This window comes from Clytia hemisphaerica, unplaced genomic scaffold (assembly GCF_902728285.1).
Source record: "Clytia hemisphaerica strain Z4C2 unplaced genomic scaffold, Clytia hemisphaerica genome assembly, whole genome shotgun sequence".
Lineage (NCBI taxonomy): Eukaryota > Metazoa > Cnidaria > Hydrozoa > Leptothecata > Clytiidae > Clytia > Clytia hemisphaerica.
In genome coordinates, this window is record NW_027103262.1 from 1,981,168 (window position 1) to 2,003,523 (window position 22,356).

The window sequence follows — 22,356 nt, forward strand, 5'->3', positions numbered from 1 at the left end:
GGTTTTGAATGAATCTCTTACCATGTAAAAACTTCGTTGGACAATCAGGTTGAATTTATACGATTGCTCAAAATTGGCTGTATAAACGTCTTGGAACCAACAACAAAATTTATCGAACTCATATTGAACTCAGAGGGATCTGTTAAAAGTGTATTCGAAAAAAAGCTTCAGAACCTCATAACGTTTATTGCATATTATTATCGTATAACACTGATATTACTCTATTATAATATATTGTCTTAAAAATGACTGAAATGAGTACTACAATTCTGTATTACATTCTGGTAGTTGTATCAATCGTACCGTTGTCACTGCATATATTCGGCTTGGTGTTATTATGGAAAGCAAGACGTTCTTATCCAAATCGTAGCCAGTTTCTTTTCTTAGTCCACTTGAGTCTGTCGGAACTAATTTTTGTTATATTGGGACTGCTTATGTTCATATGTAGTATACTGGCGTGCGACAATATTTCTTTCGTTTTCATGGTCTTGCAATACATTGGTGCAACCTTGATGTATTTTTTCGTTATGATTTTCATGACTTTGGATCGCTTTTTCGAAGTGTATTTCAACATTAAATACCCTTTATATTGGAATAGTAAAAGTTGTCAACGACTGATGTTAGCATCTTGGGTCACGTGTTTTTTGCTTGCTGTCATTGGTCTTGTTCACCCAAATTTTGATAAGACCTTATTATACCATTTATGCTATAAATACATTTTCCCATCCGTCGAGTTGGCTTTCATACTCATTGCCATATATGTGTACAGTTACGTTTTCGCTAAAATACGTTGGAAATACCCGACTTCTCTCAACAGTAGCAATGCCCAACATCCAACATCATTGATAAACCAAAACAAGAAGACCTCACGAAAACATCAACAAACAAGTCGACACCTGAATCGATTTTATTTACCAACTCTTGTCATTATAACTTTCATCTTATTCGCTATTTCACCTGATTTTATACAATTCTACGCGCACGTCACACATCGCGAACTCTCACCCGACATGGAGTGCGTCATCTATCTAATGTACCTGCTCGCAATGACTACTGACGCGCTCATTTACGTAATGTTGTCACCACCTTTACGTATGATGTTACGTCGAAAAATAAAACGTAGACGTTCTATGCGATCTTTAAGGAAATCTACCGTCAGAATTCCGTCAATTACGTCTCTTAAGACTGATAGGACGGCTTCTTTGAGAATGAGCTCAATTGATCAGAACGAAAGCCATCTACTCAGTGTTGAATGACGAATTTATTTTTGCGATAGATTCCTTACGATAGAGTTTCTTTTATGGACTACTACTTTGAAAATACTTTCAACGAGCACTTTTGGCATAGAGAAGAAGTAGAATTGTATAAAATACTTTAAAAAAATATTCATCAAAAGGATCTCTTTTGCCTTTATTAAGTGTTATAAGAGAAATCTTTGTTAAAATATTGACTTCCATCTAATAGTTGTCAAAGATCTAACCAAGAAGTGATAACTAAAATATTACAACGTATCGCCCATTTTGATCCTTTAGCTGAGACACGTTGCTTTTTCATAAAATTTATCACCAAATAAAAGTAAATCACCAATAGTCTTGCACTTTTAACCAAAAGGTTGTGGTTTCCCGGTCCCCGCCAATTCCTCGATATTCATGGCATAATGTTTTATACCGACCACTAGTTTTATAGTTTAAATTCAAAATTAGTGGTAAACGCTCGGTAATCTTTGGGTGATATCTGTATAATACATCACATCATGAAAATCTCGAAGTCAGCGAATGGGTAGCTTAGTTTGGGTATTCTGATCTAAGTGGTAATTAGTAACGAGAGGCGGTGAGTGGGTGTTGCACTTTACCTCATATAACATATCTTAGGTTTTCGCACAAAAAGGTAAGATGACAGCCTTTCTCGCTTTCAGCTCCTTCGATAACCAACATATACAGGGTCAGACTCCCAGTTGCCTGGACAAACTTACAAAACTTGAAGGCCATTTCTAAGAACAAATTATGTAACTTTTGTAAAACTATTCCAAAAAATTAGGTTAAGCCTCTTTTCAGAAGACCTTGAATTGGTTTTTAGCCAGTTAAGACATCCCATTTTTAAAAGTTTTTTTCGCCATTGTGCAGGCTCTTCTAACTAATCACAATTAACAATAACAGGGAAAATTACCCCTTTCTCTGCTCTATTATTAGGGGGAAAAGGTAGATTTTTAACCCAAAGTCAAGGAACAGTATTTCGAGAAACTGCTGGGAACCCTGACATAATTACTCTCACTCTTACTTACACTGTTAAAAGTTCTTTCGTCTCAGCGAAATTTTTAAAAGAAGCCCTTCTGTCTTAAAAGTTCCCATAAAATTCAAATTTTGACGTAGTGCGTCCTATTTGTACTATAGACTTCAAATTTTGCACAGTAAATCTTTAACATTTTCTATGTCACAATGTTATATTTTTTTCAAAAGGTTTGTGCTAAAACTCTGCTTTGACCATTGTACTTACACTATTTGCTTTTCTATCCAGTCATCACCAAACAACAAGACAACCATCAAAATGAAATTGTCTCCTTTCAAAAGGTATTTTTAATCAATATTTCCAAAAAAATAAAATTTCCCTCCTGGGTATGACTTAGAGAAAGTCAACTGTAAAACACTAAACGAGCCATTCTAGAAATACCTACAGATTCAATGGTATTTTAGCATGATTTTCTCTTTTTACGATTTTATTTTTATTTTTAAGTTGACATTACTTGCAGAACTTTCTTTAGACTTTCCATAGACTCGGTTGTGAAGCAAACTTTGCTTCTCCGTCCACCCCAAAGCTCAACACTTGGGTTCCGAGCAACCAGTGTAGGCTATGCTCGCTTACCCGAGCCGCACTGATAAGTCCTGGAAAGGACGAAATACGTATATGCGTATAGATTTTTAAGTTGGCGTAAGATTTTCGGACGATCACAAATTAAAATTTCAAGCTTTATTTGACAACTTTTAATTTCAGACGATGGTTGAAGTGAAGAAGAAAAATGAACGTTTGCAGCGTACCTGCGATAAACTCATGAGTGAAAATAAGAAACTCAACAACGTAAGTGAATTCTACACATGAATATCAAAGGAGTGAGGGCCAACCAGTAGATAGAGGCGATATTTTACGTGAGTAGCCCACTGGTATCCACTAACGGATTCGTGCTCCTTATAGAGGATGCTTAATAAGCGATACTTCCTTTGTCTAAAGATTTGCTGTCTTTAGCCGTATATCGGCGGTTTTGTAGTTTTTGTTTGTTTTTTGCTTTCAATCGTTTGCTTTCAAGGGTTCCATGGCAAACCAGTTTGGATCTGGTAATATGATATTTTGGTGTTTTTTCAGCCGTTGTGCTCCATGGCCAGTCGGCTGAACAGAACATTCGAAAGAGCGGTGATTCGGAATGGGAACACACCGACGCTTCTGATGAACTTTAGTTGAATCTCACTATTCCATTTTTAGATGATGAGCACAAAGATTGAGGACATTGAAGAACTCAGCAATCAAATTCGATATTTCAAACAACAAAGCAATATGGAAAAAGAGGTTTTTATCTTCTCTACCTTTGTACTTCTTCCTTTTTTATATTGTAGAGTCGGTACTAGTTGGTGAAATTGCTTATGCTTAAATATTTTTTTACATTGTAAACCATCATTTCCCCTAAGTTAGTCGACATGTCTTTACAGCTTGGAAAATAGGAAGGTCTGAATCGCTGATTGAAACTAGATTTCTTTGCTTAGCAGCTAGAAGGGTGTCGATATTAGATGAGGGATGTCGATATTAGATGAGGGCTGTCGATATTAGATGAGGGATGTCGATATTAGATGAGGGATGTCGATATTAGATGAGGGATGTCGGCATTCGACCAACTTACGGTACGAGAATAACCCCCTCCTCATATCAGACATTGATAGTTCTTAACGACCTGATTATCACTTTTTTTTCTTTCAAGCATTGCGACAAATGTATGGAGCTGCAAGAGGAGTTGACAAAGAGCCGTCACCAGTTCAACGAACTTTTGACAAAGTTAGAACCAGTGTCAAACGAACTTTCCGCAAAAGTTGGTATCAAATATTATCATGGAGAGAATTAGTGAAAGTTTTAAAAAATCTCAAAATTTCTAGTCATGGAACCCCCCCTCCATCTAGCTAATAGTTCTACCCTACACAGACGGAGGGCAATGCAGGCCGTGAAATTAAAATTTCTCCAAAATACTAAACCCCAAACAGAAAGAAATTGGGAACAAATGTGACACTATTGTCTCATTTCTTTTACAGTAGAGTTTCCATAACTCGAACCCGCACGGAGAATACAAATTTGTTCGACTCTAGGAAATTTCGTTTTTTGGTGTAGGGTTTATAAGGCATTGGTAACTGAAAGGGCCATAAAACTAGTTCAAATTAAGAAGACATTCTACGTTCCAGGTTCGAGTTAAAGAGACTCCGCTGTATTTGTTGTTTTTGTCTTTGTTATAGAACGAGAAAGATAATGATTGGCGAAGAAAACAAAAAGAAATCATTCATCGTCAGTATGACGTCATCCAAAGCCTGGTAATTTCAACTAAGAGAAAAATTCATAAGGAATTTTTTGTTGTTCCCCTTGGTAAATATAACATGTGGCTTGGGGGCGGGTTGTTTAATACAGTTGTTATTACAGTAACTGTCCCCCAGAATGTAGGTCAAATTTGAAATCTTCATGGTGATTTGTGAAAAATATTAAATCTAAATGTTTTGTAAAACATCTTGAGCATCTCAAAAATCTTTCCAAAGTCATTTTTCGCGAAAACCACCATTCTAAGTAGCCTAGAAATCTAAGCTAGTTTGATTCAGTCACTTGGATAAATCTGATGGTTAAGTTGTGACTGAATAACTAGCTTAGGGACAGTAAACTCGGTAGCTTATCAACTGACAACAACGACAATTCAAATTTCGCGGCGAGGGATAACGTAAACTCACATAATTTGCATAATTATTCGTAGTTTACTTAATTCGTTTCATATCAAAAATATGAAATCACACCACACACAGATACTCTAGGGGCTGAGTTAGGTCCCGTATGCGCATCGGCGTATAGTTATTTTTTCTTTTGATCATGAAAGTATAGCCCTTGAAGAGTCAGAAAACGTGTGTGGCGTTATTTGGATCAGGCTCAAATTTCCATAATGGTGGATTTTAGATTTCAACCCTTTTTAGCCATCTTGCTTGAAAAAAATTTTATTTTCGACTTTAAACATAGACATATTATATACCAATCGATCACAAATTTTATGCTGATTAAGAAAAATGTCAGAATCATGGTCTGAAAATTTCGTTATCTGGAGATATGAAGCACTTTCGATTTCGATATTTTGAAATGACTACTTTTGGTTCCAGATTTGCGTGGCTGCAACATTTGATTGGCTTACTTAATTTACTTGAAATTTTCGGAGGGTCTTGCCTACCATTCAAATAATAAAATTCAGGAAAAGTTTTTTCTCTACATGAATTTTGAAATCCATAATGGCGGATTCAAAATTTTCTTTCGTCACATGGGCTCTTAGGCTCTGCTAGCCTAAGAAAAATATTTTTTGAGCTCAAAACCCTGCATATTATACACCAATCGATCAGAAATTTTATGTTGATTAAGAAAAAGGTCAGAACTATGGTCTGAAAAATTTCGTTATCAAGAGATGCGAAGTACTTACGTTTTCTAAGTTTTGAAAACGAAAGTACTTCATAGCTCGAGATAGAAAAATTTTCAGACCGTAGTTCTGACCTTTTCCTTAATCAGCATAAAATTTCTGATCGATTGGTATATAATATGCAGGGTTTTAAGCTCAAAAAATAATTTTCTTATGCTAGCAGAGCCTAAGAGCCCATGTGACGAAAGAAAATTTTGAATCCGCCATTATGGATTTCGAAATTCATGTAGAAAAAAAACTTTTCCTGAATTTTATTATTTGAACGGTAGGCAAGACCCTCCGAAAATTTCAAGTAAATTGATTAAGCCAATCAAATGTTACAGCCACGCAAATCTGGAACCAAAAGTAGTCATTTCAAAAAAATCGAAATCGAAAGTGCTTCATATCTCCAGATAACGAAATTTTCAGACCATGATTCTGACATTTTTCTTAATCAGCATAAAATTTGTGATCGATTGGTATATAATATGTCTATGTTTAAAGTCGAAAAAAATTTTTTTTTCAAGCAAGAGGGCTAAAAAGAGTTGAAATCTCAAATCCGCCATTATGGAAATTTGAGCCTGATCCAAATAACGCCACGCACGTTTTCTGACTCTTCAAGGACTATACTTTCATGATCAAAAGAAAAAATGACTATACGCCGATGCGCATACGGGACCTAACTCAGTCCCTAGAGTAAGAACATAATATCAAAACATCATTTAGAATTTTTTTATTTTGTCTTTTTTTCTATCTTCTGATTGGCTCTTATTGTAAGATTAGATAAACCAGCCGAGGCTGGAAGGTCAGCCAATAGTGCTTAGCTAGATAGCTTTAATAAGTGGGTTAACAAATGTAAGAGATGTACTGAAACAGAGTAGACTAAAAATGTTGAATAATGTACAAAATGTGAAACATTTGATAACTTGATTTAAAATTATTTAAAACAAGCCTGAGAGCTCCTCCAAAACCCCCTCCCCCCACGAGAAGATCAAAGTATACTTCTCTTTAGCATTGTAGCACTGTTTCTACGACATCAAACAATTAAGCTATAGTTCATTACTATAAAATAAAAGAGAAAGAGAAACATAGTGTAATTAAAACTTTTTCAAACAGTGTTAATTTCATTCCAGTCAGTTATGATACATTTTTTCTGTTGGATGTAGATAATATCCATATCTGACCAAAGTGTTATACTAGAAATAAATAAGAAAATTGCCAAAACGTCAGAACCAAAATAAAGATATCCATCAAATATACATAGAAACTGTACTTTTTGTTTTACTTGATAAAACTCCAATAACACTTTAAACTAACAAGCTACAAACTTTAAGTCACAAAGCGCAAACTCCAGAAAAACACAATTTGCATCAAAATCTTTGCAAAACGTAGTTCATATTTATAACATTTCAACAGGAACTGTATTTTGGTAGACTTGGTCAAATTACAGAAACCATTTGTCAGTTGTCTGCAAGGTCAATGAGGTACGTAAAAACTGACTGCTATTCAGTCAAAGCCAAAATTTGGCAAGGTCAGAAAAACATAATTTACATCCAGTCTTCGTAAATAAATTTTTTAGTTTAGTACCGTCAAGTTACACAACATGCACACAACCATCTTGAAGACTTTGCTTATTGCAAATGATAATCGAAAGCAAAACTTAAAATTTATAACTATGCAGGGAAGCTCATTTTTCCCCCATTTTGCTTTAAACTCCCTTTTGATTGGTCTATGGATTTGGGCGATCGCTTTACTGCCTTGGCGGAATAAACACACGACCATAATAAATAAATTCAACAGGGCAGCGGAGTAGCAATTAATTTCAAAATTGATCAAAATTCAAAGACCATAAATTTGTCATAATTTTGCAAGTCCAATAATAGGAGATGTGATGTCATCATTTGGTTCCCGTCATCTGACCGACCCTGATTTACAGTCAGCAGGTAGAGTTGGAGAGTCGGAAAGCTTTTCCACTGTCGACCTCTGCACGCTCTGTGTTTACAAGTTTTCAAATCGAAGTAGCGAGCCGCATGCTAATGGAGAGTAAACCGAAAACCAGTTTATCCACGGTTTCTCAATTTCTTAATTCGGATCAGTCCACACGAATTCCCTTTCAACAAGATGTAGCTGCTTCTTAAAAGAAAAATATTTTCGACCGACCGACCGACCGAATGACCCCCACTTTTTAAAGTAGAAATGACGGGAACCAAACAATTCTTTGCGATTCGCCTTATCAGTCTGGGAAATCCTCTCAATTGCACGCTTATGTTCCGAGGGCGTAAGCGCGTAATTGCATGGTTATAATTTACGCCCGCTCCCGCCCCGGTTGAAATTGCTTAGGGATTTCAAGGGGTTCAGAATTCTCTAATTCGGGCGAAGGCATGGTTTAAACGGGCAATCCATTTTTACGGAATCTTCTTCTACGATAAATTTTGAGTAAAACTGCCCTAGGCTTTTGAAATTCAACAGAGCTTTCGGAAGGAATTACGTGTCAAAAATAAAGGAAATTTTAAAGCGTGCAATTAATTACACGCTTACCGCAAAAGAAGCCGTCACCCATCAATCTTGCTTAACGCTTACGGCCCGTTTCAGAACAATTTCGATAAGCGTGTAATTACACGCTTAAAAATTCTGCCATTTTGATAACCGTGCAATTGCGCGCTTACGGCCTCGGAACATAAGCGTGCAATTGAGAGGATTTCCCAGACTGTTTATCAAACACGTCCAAACCAAGTCCAAAAAAGCACGATTGCATCCAGGCTTTATCAAATTTAGACAGTAGCTGTACTTTTGTAAACTTTATCAAATTCCAATAACATTATAACACCATCAATCCCACCTAGAGACAAAGAAGAAAAATATGTTTTTATTGCAAAAACTAATAAAAAGCAGCAATAAAAAGTATCAGAAAATTCAACATAAACAAAAACTTGAGCAAACGGCTTTAAACCTTCAAAAGATGTAGAAAAAGAATCCCCTTGATGAAAATCATGTGCTCGATTTGCCGGGTTAAAAAAATAAATGACAGAAATGGAAGCTTGCAACAGATTTACACTGGAAATACTTTGGTACAACACTGACTTATCACATCTGACTTATCGCTTGAGCCGCCATCTTGAAACACATTATGATCTGTAAAAACAACACACGCTAAAAGTACCCAAAAAGTTAACCCGATCGGAAGGAAGTTTAGAAATCAAAGTAAGATCGATCGGGAAATCGGATTTTTTTTTTGCCGTCTTATGATGGTGATGATGATGGAAGAAAATTTTACCTATTTGAATGCTCAGCTTAGGCTGACCAATAAACAAACTCTCCGTCTTACAGTTTATGCGCTCCTTTTGTAAAATATAAAATGAAATTCTATTGTAAAGTGTGCCGATGGAGAGTGAAGGAAAAATTTGTTAATTTTTTTCAAAAAGTTATGTTCGTGATTTATGGAACAGTCAACAAGAGACAAATTCGTTTCTTGAGTGATAATTTTGTGATTTGACATAAAAGTATTTTGTATGATTTTTACAAAGCACATCTTAAAAATAACCTTCAACAAAATAAATAAAAATTACTTTAGACTAGCAGGCTAAAATACCGTATACAAAACAATGTAATCAATCCCCCCCAAAAAAAACATTTTCTTTAGTCTTGAATTCGTATAGCTGTCACTGAAAATAAGCACCGACAGTTTTATGTTCTTCGAAAACGAAAGATGTCATTGTCTGTAAAATCGAGCATAAAGTCTCAAATTCATAAAACAACAAGAAACCACAACCAGTCAAAAACCAAGAGCTGTCTATCATCTATCCATTACAGTATAATACAATATCATGTCATGCAATCCAATCAGAATACAGAACTACATCATAGGATCTGTACAAGTACTCTCTCTTATTTATTGCCACATACGAATGTTCAATCACAAATCTTTACTTTATTATTTGCCATTCTGGAAACAAGCAACTTTTGCTGTCTTTACGACGAATAGCATTCTTTTTTCTTCATCAGTTCAATTCTTCCCAAAAACAAGAGAAGCACTATCAGGTCGGGATCAGGTCTTGAAAACTTTTTCTGATACAGTATTCCAAATATATCTCTCGGCTCTCTCATGGTAATAGTCTCACATCATAATATAATCGAAGAAAGATCTTGCATTCAATGAGTCCCATCCTCTTCTACTCGTTTTCTGATAAAATAATTATAAACTTCTATCGCTAACGAAAACTCCCGATTTTTTACCACGTGACCCACTCTGACCAATCAGAAGCTCACCGAATCCTGCGTTCATATTATGAACGCGCCCTTTCCCTAAGCCAGTATTCCAAGGCAAACTTAAAATCCGTAAATATAAAAAATCTTTAAAGCGCCGAAAAACGCTATATTGCCATAAGCCGTTTGTCCTAGCCTTGTGAATACGGGCTTAGTTAACTAGGCTACATTCTAAGTATATTTCACAAAATTCAAGTGGCCCCCAGAATGCTGTATGTGTCTGCGTAGCTTTAAATACTGAATTTGTTGATTCGTAGTTTTCGCTGTATTTTGAGACCGTTTTAATCCATTAATTGCCACTGGCATCATTTGAGATTGCTCAATTTTCTCGGTCCTATACTGGTAGATCTGAACCTGGGAGCGTTGCTGCCCTGTTTTATTTTATTACCTGACCCGAATAAAAAGCTAAGATTGGTTCCACCGGCTCTTATTAATAAAATATCTTCAATCTGGTTCACGTCTCAGAGCATTGAATTACAAACAACACGGAGTGCACACCAACAACGTCTTGATCGATTCAAAGAATTGAAAAAGAATCACGGCCTTGTTCTCCAACAACTCTCTACTTACGAAGAAGGCTCTATGTAAGTACACTAATTCGAACCTCTAATATTCGAGATTTTTTTGCAATTTCGAGAATTTTGATTTTTTTGACGTCATTACGTCACTTTCGAAGCTCTTAAGGCCGATCTCCACTTTCGCGCAAAATGAGCGAAAACTGTTTAACGTTTTTGTAAGGTCATCGGTTTGTTGAATATAAATGAAGCAATTCCATTGACGTAACGATTGAAAAAAGTTTTCCTTCAACTTTTTTTTTGTTCGCGCGAAACTTTCTTATGGCGTAATCTTTTCTTTAGGCAAAAAAGGTTGAGAAAAAAACTGTCGCCCATTTCGCGCGAAAGTGGATACCGGCCTTTTCAGTAGGGAAAAAATCGAAATTGCGTCAGAAGACTTGAAAGGCTTCTCTTTTCAGAAAATCATCAATGTGTAACTCACCAAGTAATGGAATGAAAAATTCCAGCTTTTGGATAAGATACTCGGTAACTAGACTTCTCTTTGAGTTCCCTGAAACTCCCACATTAATTAACAGTTTCATCTTTTCATCATCTGAAATGTTTTCAGAATGTCACCAAAACAAGAAGAAAAACCGATCCGCCGTGCATCACAACGTTCTTTGCAACACGAAGAAAGCAAAAACGTGTGGAATGAACTTGAATATTATAAACGAGAATATCAACAACTCAAGAAAGAAAGGTGATTGATTACACAGGACTCTCAGTCATTGGAACTTCTTCTGCTTTCCGAACCTTTCTTTGAAGGGTAATCCAATTGAATTTAAAGCCCGAAGAGCTAGAGTAGAATCTCTAACCTATCCCAGGCAAGAAAAAGTGCCTAGAACGTGCCGCAATCATGACGACGGATTGTATCTAGCGGTTCCTGTGTTTTTGATGACTGCATTCTTTGAAATCTAGCGATAGATTTTACTTTCAATCCGGCGTTTGTGTAAAAACCACGCGCGGGCCTTCTGGATGGGAAATAAGTTGCTTCATTCCCCATCCAGGAGTCTCGAGTCTAGCCCTTTAGGCTTGGAATTCAATGGGTAATCCCACCGATCCGGATGGAATTTGCCTTATTCCTGGAGAGTGATCTAATTCTATCATAGTGCTTTCCAGACACCTTTGACTCTGTGCTCGCGACATAACATAGTCGTAGCGTACCACATGACGTATCTGTTTTTCGAACAGACACATAGCGTATTCCTAAATACCTGTCGATTTCTGTCCTAGAAGTCTGACATACTTTATTTTAAATGGATTCAAACTTTTAGCAAGTGGCTCTACTTTAAGAAAGAGTATATAACAGAGTACCAAAACCGTTGTCTACAATCATGGTCGAAATCTATTGAGAATTAAGCTTATTTCCTCGTTTTTCGAAATTTGGAGTTCGGGCGAGAAAGTCGATTTTGGGCCATCTCTTAAATTTAATCGGATATTTCAATTTGGCTCGGGTTTATAGACCTCCAGGCTATATTATGAGCCTTATAGGACCAATTTTGAACTTTTGGATCCTCAGAGTTAAAATTCTACCCTTCCAACCTACTTTAGAGCACTTACAAATTGATTGTGGTTTCAAAATTTCCCGGTGAATTTCCCTTTTTTCTCTAATATTACGACCATGATTGTAACTCTGAAGCTTGAAGTTTGAAATGTACAAAATAATGTTTTAAAAAATTCAATCTTGAATTGCCCATTGCCACGCCTTTCTTTTGTTTTTTTTGCTACAGGCCTCACTTAACAGAGGAGTTGGATGAACTTCGAGTGCAAACAAAACATGATGTCACGAAGATGAACAATATGAAACTACGATTGGTCGAAATGAACACTGGTAAGATACCATTGTTTCTATTTTTTTATCTGGGAAATTATTTTGACAAAGATTCCTCTTAATTAAAAATGTTACTTCCCAAGCTAATAATCCCATGTTGTCATTTTTACCTTATCCGTAGGGAAATTAATTGTCTGTAAAGTCAAAAGCGGAGAGGGGGTAAATAACACTGAAAATTCGTTATCGCCAGTGCCCGAACTTTATCTGGAAAGCTGGCGAACGCCCTTTTTCATACATGTATTATGAAAAGCGGAAAGGCAGTAGTTTAGGCAACTAAACAAAGGGGTAAACTAATCTAATCAATCAACATGTTCATGAAATAAATAATTTTGTTGTTTCTGGTGATACCTTTAAAAACTCCTTGTTATCTACCATAATAGCACTGGAACAGAAAGAAAACGAGCTCAAAAACACAAAAGAAAGTATGAAATCTTCACGAGCAGAGGACATAGAAAGAGCTGTTGCAACGCAGACCATTACTCTGGAGAGTCAGATCGAAATATGGAAGGGTAAGGTTACACAGGTGAACATCGAACTCAACCAATTACAAGAGAAATACATGCAAGCTTTACAAGAACATGAAGATGATATGAAACGAACAGCTTTGAATGTACTGACTCTCGAAAATCGGTTAAATAAAACGAGAACAGATGAAATGACTCAAACAGGTATCAACTAAATTGACACGTTTTTTATAAGAATAAACTATATAAGAACATAGGGCTTCGATGGACAAAACGCAAAGCAGATTTTAAGGCTTCGAACTTTAAAACACCCAATTTCTTAGGAGATGACATACTCACAAAATGGTGAAAATATTAATATTTTAAGTACATTTTTAGGCTTAAAACTCAAAAAGTTAAGAACAAAAAATTTGGCTTCAAAAATGATGAGTTCTGCATGAAATACAATTTCCATTTTGACTTTGACTTTTAAATTATTTGTTTGACTAGTACGGAAGCTTGTTAGGGCCATCTACATGAAAAAGTGACGATGATAAATAAAAACCTTAACTACGTGTGGATAAAATGATTTCCTTAACTATCCATGGATAGTAAAACACATCGCTAATTATCCATGGATAGAAGTTGCTATCCGTGGATAGTAAGAAATATTGAAAGCTATCCATGGATAGAAAGGTTGCTATCCGTGGACTTAAGGTTTTTATTTATCATCGTCACTTTTTCATGTAGATGACCCTAACAAGCTTCCGTAGACTAGAAATGTTGGCTATGAACCTCAAAATGGCGGTGAAGATATGAGATTGTACGCTTTATCTGGCTTTATAATAATGATATGGATATTTCTTATTTACAATACTTTTACAGTGATAAAAGTTGTTCTGTCTCAGAGAAAAATATATAGAGGCTTTTCCGTCTCAAAGCTCTGCATAATTCACCAAAATATCTAGAATATGTACTCATTTGCTGTGTAAAATTCATTTTCCGTCTTGGACGAAAATCTTTCTGATTACCGTATATTGATTTATGTTTACGTTTCCTTTCAGATGAGTTGCCAAAGAACGTAGACTTGTTGAATAAAATGGATCAAGTGTTAGAGTTCGTCTCTAAGAAGCAAGAAGATACAACACAAGACCAGTCAACTGATCGTTTGACCATCAGCAAGTTGGAGAATTCTTTGACTGAGAAACATTCCTTGTCTTTTGCAACACAAACCACTCCAAGGCTTCATCATAACAAGACGAGGAAAAAAGACGTTCAACTTTATTATAATGAGCAGGCCAGCCAAACTGAGGTTATTTTTACTTTTGTTGGTAACAGTACATTATCGGCCCTTAATGGGCTTTTCCAGAAATATGTTAAGAGGATATCGGATATCCAGGGGTTAACGATTTTTGTTCAAAAGTGGATATCCAGGGGGTTAAATATCTAGAAGGGACCGGATATCCAGGGGGTAAAGTGTCTTTTCAAGTAGAAAATACGATATCCAGGGATAAGCATCATTATAAGAGAGGATATCCAGGGGGTTGAGCATATTTTTAAGAGTGGATATCCAGGGGGGTCTTTACTAATAAAGTAGGATACCCAAGGGATTCGATACTTCGAAAAATCAATATTCTCAACAGTGGGGGTAAAAATTTTTCTGGAAAAGCCCAATCTGCCACTGTTTAATTTTGAGCTGCCAAAATAAAGTAAAGCCGTACATTTCCATATACATTACAGTCGACTTTCTCTAATTCGGTTTTCTAGGGACAGGGAATATTCTCTTAATTAGAGAAAAGATTTGAATTACAGAGGGCAATTTATACTACTTTGCAGCTGAAGGGACCGATACTTTAGTTCAAATTACAGAAAAATTCGAATTACAGAGATATGAATTAGAGAGATTTGACTATACCTTTCATTCCTTCGTTATTTTAAGCCCAATGAAAAACTGAATTTGATGACAAGCAAACTTCATCCAACACGTTTTTTTCTTCTTTTTCAAATTTTTTCTTTTTTTTTGTTGAAAATTTTACATTTGTACAAACTCTGGTTTTTCTTGGCTTTAGACGACAGAAGCAACAGACCAAGAAACATACAACCAACAGCAACACCACCATTTGAAAAGTGAGAAGACAAAACGAAAAGAGAAGCTGAATAATGAATCACAACGCTTACTGTTGATGAGATCAGAACTGGCACACGAGAATCGTAGCTTGAAGAAACGTGTCTTCTCACTTGAATCTCAGGTATGTTTTGGATTCAATGGACCTTTTCATAAATTACGTCACGAACATCACTTGCCTCGTTTTGAAATTATTGTCATGGTGATTAACTCCCAGCGGATTTTATTGCAACTACTTTCTATTCATAAAAAAATCATTTAATGTCTCACGGGACATGACCACCATGGAAATTTTTTGAATACGAGGCAAGTGATGTTCGTGACGTAATTTATGAAAAGGTCGATTGATTTAGAAGAGCCTTGAATCTGAATTATTGTAAGAGCCGTAATAATTCGTTGTTTACTTTAAGTTTTTCGAAACATGGACATGTTTATGGCTATTTTTTTGCAAAGTTGAACCTCGTCCCCTGCCTAATATAGGCTTTTTGATGCTTAATGAAAGAGGCAGATAATATTCACTTATGTCCATCAGTAACGTAAACTAGCCATAACTGCCGTTAAAAGTGTCACCGCAACAGAACGAACACATATAGTGTTGAATTTGCTTTCAAAAGGAATGTATTATTAGCCCTAAAGTAATTTTTGCTAGAAGTGACCTCTCACAAAAACAAAGAAATTATGAACTGCAAAAAAAATATAGCACATTGACTTCCCTAATGATAGGTCTCTCAAAAAAAAAAGGGTCAAAGTCTATCAAAATCAAAAATTGTAAAATCAACAGTAAAGCCAACACCACAGAAAACAATTCAAACAACTAAATAGTTTTTAAAGTATATAGTAACCTTTTTTATGTTTTTCAAGTTGACGATAAAAGGCTATTAACCTCAGCTAGGTTAAAAAGACACTAAGACTAAAGAAAAAAATCTAATTTTTCAAAAACAATCTCTAAAAAGATTCTAAATGCACGTGTTTATATCCTCCTCTACATTTGTTATCAAATTTTCTAAAAAATTATATAATCATGGTCACAAATGATCGCAAGCTGTTCTCCAACAAATTTCATATTATTCTAGCCAGGAGGTGACATAAGATTTTCCAAGTACCGTCAACGGCTCTAACTTGGGACAGTCTGACAAAACATGGGACAGCAATACGGCCATTTTACTGAGCCTCCAAAGTCATTTAATTAACATAGTCACAAATAATAGATAGCAAATAATGTAAATACGCTACCCTCACCAGGTAGGCTTTCACAAGTTAGAGCTGTTGACGGTGTATACGCAATCTTGAGTTGAATTATTCAATAACAAGAGGTGACGGTGGTGTAAAATATTCCAAGTTATAATCTCAAATTATACCAGGACATTGTGTGAAATATAATCTAAAAATCATACCAGGACGCCACGTGAAATATCACAAGTCATAATATCAAAATCATACCAGGACGTCCTGTGAAATATTCCAAGTCATAATCTCAAAATCATACCAGGACGTCGCGTGAAATATCCAAAGTCATAATATCAAAATTATACCAGGACGTCGCATGGTGAAATATCCCAAGTAATAATCTCAAAATTATACCAGGACGTTGTGTGAAATATCTCAACACGTTAGCTCAAAATGATACCAGAACGTCGTGTGAAATATCCCAAGTCATAATCTCTAAATTATAACAAGTTCAAGTACCTTGAATTACAAAGCTCGTTTCAAAAATGTGTCTTTCCCCTTCTGATAGTGATAAGTTCTTGAAAATATTACTTCCAAAAATCTCTTGGAACTCTGCATCACTATTTCTTTTCGTAAAAGTAAGTACCACAATTTTCAATGATCCTTAACCATAATGGTTCTCTAATTTCATCCAGCAGTCGAAAAGCATTACTTTTCATGTTGTTAATTTGAAACGGAATTTCCATTGAGTCACTTATTTGAAGCAAATTAAAAAAAATCACTTGATTCTTCAAACAATACTTTAATTTTTATTTCTGGAAGAAGTAAGCGGTAACATATTTCGAGAAAACAATCAACAGCGCAAGAGTAAGTGCGACTACCAGACGTTCTGCTTGAATTTCGGAAATGTGCAACATTCAATGCTGTGTCTAAATCAATTAAAAAATCATCCTCTTCTATGATTATGAAAAATTGTCAGATGTCAGAAGCAATAAATACGTACAGTACCATATATTTCAAAATTTTATGAAACACAATGTTGCTTTTTTATCAAATTATTCCTTTTATCGGAGTTTCCCTCTTATCGGGTCTTGTCTTATTTTGTTGTTCAGCTTGTTCTTTTACTTTTCTTTTCTTGTCTTTTGTTTGAATTTACAAATTGTAGTCAAATTTTTGTATAAAGTAATGCTATTTGACTGATAGACTGTGCTAGAGAACTTTTAAACCCAGAACTGCAGAATGGCTGCTAGCAATCGAAAAAAAGGTGGCTTTCTTTGCTAATATTACCTGCGTTTCATCTACAATTATTAAACGTTGTCATAAAACCAAACAACAAACGTCCGCCGCGCATGCCAAAACAGACGAGTGATTGAAAATGAAATATAACCGGGCGTATGCATCAAAACATTACGGAATCTCATATCAACCGCCGGAACAAAAATACTGACAAAAAACAACGAAGCGCAAAAATTCGAGATTCCTGTCCAATATCCTTGCGTGAAACTATGCTGCCTCATCGCTCGCCCTGAGGCTCGCTCCGGTGGCAAAAGAGCCTGAGATACATGGGGTCGAGGTAGACTATGTTATAGTCTAAGACGAATCACTATCAAAGAAAAAAGCCCAAAGCCGAAGAAAATTCGCAAACGGGTTTTTTTGCCGAAAAGAGTTTACAGTCGGTAGAGTTGCTAGTCTCGTTTCTTCGAAACTCTCCCGCCGATTTTTTTCCGTATACCGCCATAACGCCATACCGCCATTTTTTCCCGCCTTTACTATCACTGTAACGGACGATAACATCGTCTAGGTCGAGGTTGAGAAGAGCCCTCGATATGAATTTCTGTAAAATCTGTAATGAATATTTTATTGCTTTAAATTTCTCGAAACAAGGACTTTTTTTAAAAAAGGGACATGTTTTTGGTTTAGGTACTGACGAGACAGAGACGATATTCTACTTGGGAAGTCTAGTAATCTAGGACTTTGGGACAGTCTTTTGATTGTTTTACGTGCTGATTGAACTGTAGCCGAGGATCGAGCCTGTAGCCTTTTTGGTTTTAAGGCCAATTATCTACCGACTGAGCTACCCGACGTTGGATTTTGTTTGGTGTATCCATAATGAATTAATGTTTTGTTCTCAACTTCAGTTGAGCTATAATCTGAGAATGTCTGTTCTCAACTTCAGTTGAGCTATAATCTGAGAATGTCTGTATGTCTGTATGTCCGTCCGAAAACTTTAGGGCAGGCTGGACACTTCAAAAAAGGTCGGATTTGGCTGAAATTTGGCACACTTGTTCCTTGGGTGAATATCTGGGGGTGTTTTTTTCATTTTTTGAAAATTTTGATTTTTGGGGCCTGGGGACGAGTTTTTCGCCAAAACGAGGCTAAAACTTTGGGGCAGCCTGGACACTTCAAAAAAGGTCGGATTTGGCTGAAATTTGGCACACTTGTTCCTTGGGTGAATATCTGGGGGTTGTTTTTTTCATTTTTTTGAAAATTTTTGATTTTTGGGGCCTGGGGGACGAGTATTTCGCCAAAACGAGGCTAAAACTTTGGGGCAGCCTGGACACTTCAAAAAAGGTCGAATTTGACTGAAATTTGGCACACTTGTTCCTTGGGTGAATATCTGGGGGTGTTTTTTTCATTTTCTGAAAATTCTGATTTTTGGGGCCTAGGGACGAGTTTTTCACCAAAACGAGGCTGGCAGCCTGGACACTTCAAAAAAGGTCGGATTTGGCTGAAATTTGGCACACTTGTTCCTTGGGTGAATATCTGGGGGTGTTTTTTTCATTTTTTGAAAATTTTGATTTTTGGGGCCTGGGGACGAGTTTTTCACCAAAACGAGGCTGGGCAGCCTGGACACTTCAAAAAAAGGTCGGATTTGGCTGAAATTTGGCACACTTTTCCTTGGGTGAATATCTGGGGGTGGTTTTTTTTTTTTTCATTTTTTGAAAATTTTGATTTTTGGGGCCTGGGGACGAGTTTTTCACCAAAACGAGGCTGGCAGCTTGGAGACTTTAAAAACGGTCCGATTTGGCTGAAATTTGGCACAGGTTTGAGGAACTTTCTCCTAAGTTATTTATTTTGAAAGGCTCTTAGGACGAGGACACTATTCTAACGCACATAAAAAAATGAAAAAATTAAGATAAAAACACCCCCAGGTATTCACCCAAGGAACAAGTGTACCAAATTTCAGCCAAAACGGACAAAGTATATTTGCTACCTAATACTAAATATTTGAAATGTTACAATTGAGCCTTCTAATAACGGGAAAATCTGAAGTTGAGCCCAGTGCGGTGCGCACGCTCGACTATCTCTTAGATTGAGTGTCTAAAATTCCAGTCTCTCTAAAGCCATTCAATTAAAAAGTTTTTTGTTTATTTAGGTATCCGAACTGAAAGAATCGAGACAGGCTTCAAATAAAAACGTACACCAACTGGAAATCGAACGAGAGAAGTTACAAAGCGAACTGGTTGGCACGCTACAGAAATTACAAGCAACGCGTGAAATTCTACGGGTAGGTAATTACTAACAACTAGAGTTCATCGCTCGGGATCTAGCTACGATGTATTTTAGAACCCTTCATTACAATCCTTTGATAGCACCCTATTCATACATCCATTTAACTGAATCGGAAATTTCATCGGCGTAATTTAGTATTGATGGTAACAATTTTCACAGCTGCGGTTACCAATTTTAGACAAGTTGCAACCTATTTCGATTGAACCGTTTTAAAGGCATTGTTTCGAGACACAGATGTTCAGTCTTTATTTAGAGTTCGTTTATTCGATCTTTTTTTTATACTCTTTTATTTGCAGGACCGATCACTGGAACTAGAAAACTGTACCAAAGAATTGCAAACGGTCATTAAATTACACACTGACGAAGATCAACTGGTGATAGAATTGAACGATCAAATCAAAACATTACGTCATAAGATGAAACAGATGACGATGGACAACTCACAGTCAACCATACGTTTGAACACTTTGGAACATGAAAATATTCTTTTCACACAGAAATTGAAAGAATCACAGGAAAGGTTTAACAAATAGTTAGTTTATGTGTAGGTGTGTAGGGTTAACCTTTCGAGTTTTAGGGGGGGGGGGCAAAGAAGTACAATCCCCCAAGAAATATCTCGAGACAGCAGCCTTTTTAAGCAATTTAAAACTCTTGAAGGATGACAATCCGTCCCCCTCGTACCACTGCCAGGGAAGGGGGCGACCCTCGGAATTCAATTGGGGGATTGTAGTTTATGTTGGTGTGTAGGGTTAATCATTCGAGCATCTCACTTAGGGGGAAGGGGCAAAGGGGCAAAGAGGCTCCCTAAAACGAAAAATATTTGATGATTTAAAAGAAAATTATTCAATCAACTTGAAATTTTGCAATTGTACACCGAATATGAACTGGTATCTTTGGTGTAAATTTTGATATTGAGATGACGTCATCGCAACCTGATGACGTCATCATTCTTTAGAAATGCCGAAAGTAGGACCCTCCTCCTGTACCTTTTTTCACATAATTTTTTTTGCTCAAAGTCCGTACTGTAAAATAATAACGAGGTACGTTACCAAACTAAAACTTTTTCCCACACATTGTCTTACATGAACTGCTTTCCATGTGGACAACTGATTGGTTTTCAGGCTGGGCCCCATGGGGACGGTTCCCTTGTGTTTTTGTTTTAAGGGAAATTAGTTTTTCAAACCAATTGATAGACAAAAGCTCCAGTATTTTTCCTGAGTTCTAGTAGGTGGACGAGGTGTATTTTTATACCGTTCTGCGAAGTAACAAATACTCATGGGACCAAATTTTTTCCTATTTGACCAATCAGCCTTCAGGAACGAATTTCAATCAAATCGAACGAGTCAATCGGTCAATATATGATTTTAGCCAAACTTACATTCTGGTCTGTAAAATACCAAACAGACAGGTGGTCGAACCAAAATTTTCCAAATCATCAATTATACACATCTACCACTGGTCAAAATTCTCAAAGAAAGAAAAATTGAGTTTAACCTAAATACCTGTCAGCCCTATCATGGCCCTACAAAAGTCAATACACCTTATCGTTATAGAGTTGTCAAATTGGAGAAATTATTGGATCAAAAGAAATCATTCATTGAAGAATTGAAAGAAAGATGCAGTGAATTGAAATTGAAAATTGAAAAAGATAAAGATCATAAAGTAAGACCCTCCTTTTATTTATTAGGGAGTTTTTTACCTTCGTTTTCATCCTATAAAGGTCTTTCAAAATTAGCATAAGTTAGCATAAATCTGCCATCATGGATGAAAACATTCGAATATGAAGAAGTAATTGCAATGAGACTAAGTGGACTGCTAAGCAAGGACTTTCGACCTTTCCCAGACAAGCAAAAGTGATGTCTTAAGATCTACGCCGCTTCTTCGGATGATGGATTGGATCTAACACTTCCTTTCTTTTTGCACTTGTACATTTTTCAGTTTCTGGCGCGTCTGAAAACCAAGCGGGCTACGCAACATATGCAGGAAATAATTGGCTTCAAATCCTACTAAAGATAACAACCACTTTTCGACGAATTCATGATATGCAACAATGCAATGTCTTCTGACATTACATCACGGACTCAACAGCTGATTGGTTGTAAGTGACGTAAAATCAATTAATACGTCACTTGCAACCAATCAGCTGTTGGGTCCTCGGAAGACATTGCAATGGTGCATATCATGGATATTCAAATCTTCATTCTTGCTATTGATTACCATGAATTCCTTATTGGAGTTTCTTTCAGCTTTGGATTCCCTGATCGTTCATGGAGACCATTCACTATATGCTTACCAAATTGATTTCTAAATTTTTCTGATCTCGTATTCCATTTCAGGAAGACATTGAAATGAAACTCAAGACAACACAGGACAGAGAACAAAAACACAAATCATTTGTGAGTACATTCTTGTGAACCCTTTAATAGATTAAAAATGTTGCATCGAAGCCGCAAATTTCGTCTTTGAAGCTTGACTGTGGTAGTCTGGTGGGTTTTAGTTTGATAAGGATTCAAATTTAATTTGAGGTTAATTTTTTGAGCACATCCCTACTTCTTAGACCCAACGTTTGTAAATTGTTCACCAAAAGCCTTCAATTATCAAACATAAGATATTATATGTTCTAAACATAAACTACTCTTTTCCACATCAAAGTTGGATCAGTTGAAGAAGAAATTCGAAAAGCTGAAGAAAGAGAATTTGGAAATGAAAGAAAATTTATCCACCCTTCAAGAAGAACTTGTCAAAAAGGTAATGATACAAATTATCAGAATATCTGATATCTTACTATATTG

General features: G+C 36.2%; 1 protein-coding gene across 1 annotated transcript in view; it reads left to right on the forward strand.

Annotated features, from left to right (window-relative positions):
* LOC136800507 (centlein-like) overlaps positions 1-22,356 on the forward strand; it is a 36,658-nt gene that overhangs the window by 9,048 nt on the left and 5,254 nt on the right. The window contains exons 12-27 of the mRNA XM_067057170.1: positions 2,515-2,567; positions 2,989-3,072; positions 3,472-3,555; positions 3,962-4,069; positions 4,485-4,559; positions 10,397-10,515; positions 11,054-11,185; positions 12,216-12,316; positions 12,697-12,984; positions 13,824-14,071; positions 14,829-15,008; positions 19,428-19,559; positions 19,861-20,084; positions 21,118-21,226; positions 21,901-21,960; positions 22,217-22,312. Of these exons, the coding sequence (XP_066913271.1) occupies positions 2,515-2,567; positions 2,989-3,072; positions 3,472-3,555; positions 3,962-4,069; positions 4,485-4,559; positions 10,397-10,515; positions 11,054-11,185; positions 12,216-12,316; positions 12,697-12,984; positions 13,824-14,071; positions 14,829-15,008; positions 19,428-19,559; positions 19,861-20,084; positions 21,118-21,226; positions 21,901-21,960; positions 22,217-22,312 (2,093 nt within the window). The remainder of the gene's footprint in view (positions 1-2,514; positions 2,568-2,988; positions 3,073-3,471; positions 3,556-3,961; positions 4,070-4,484; positions 4,560-10,396; positions 10,516-11,053; positions 11,186-12,215; positions 12,317-12,696; positions 12,985-13,823; positions 14,072-14,828; positions 15,009-19,427; positions 19,560-19,860; positions 20,085-21,117; positions 21,227-21,900; positions 21,961-22,216; positions 22,313-22,356) is intronic.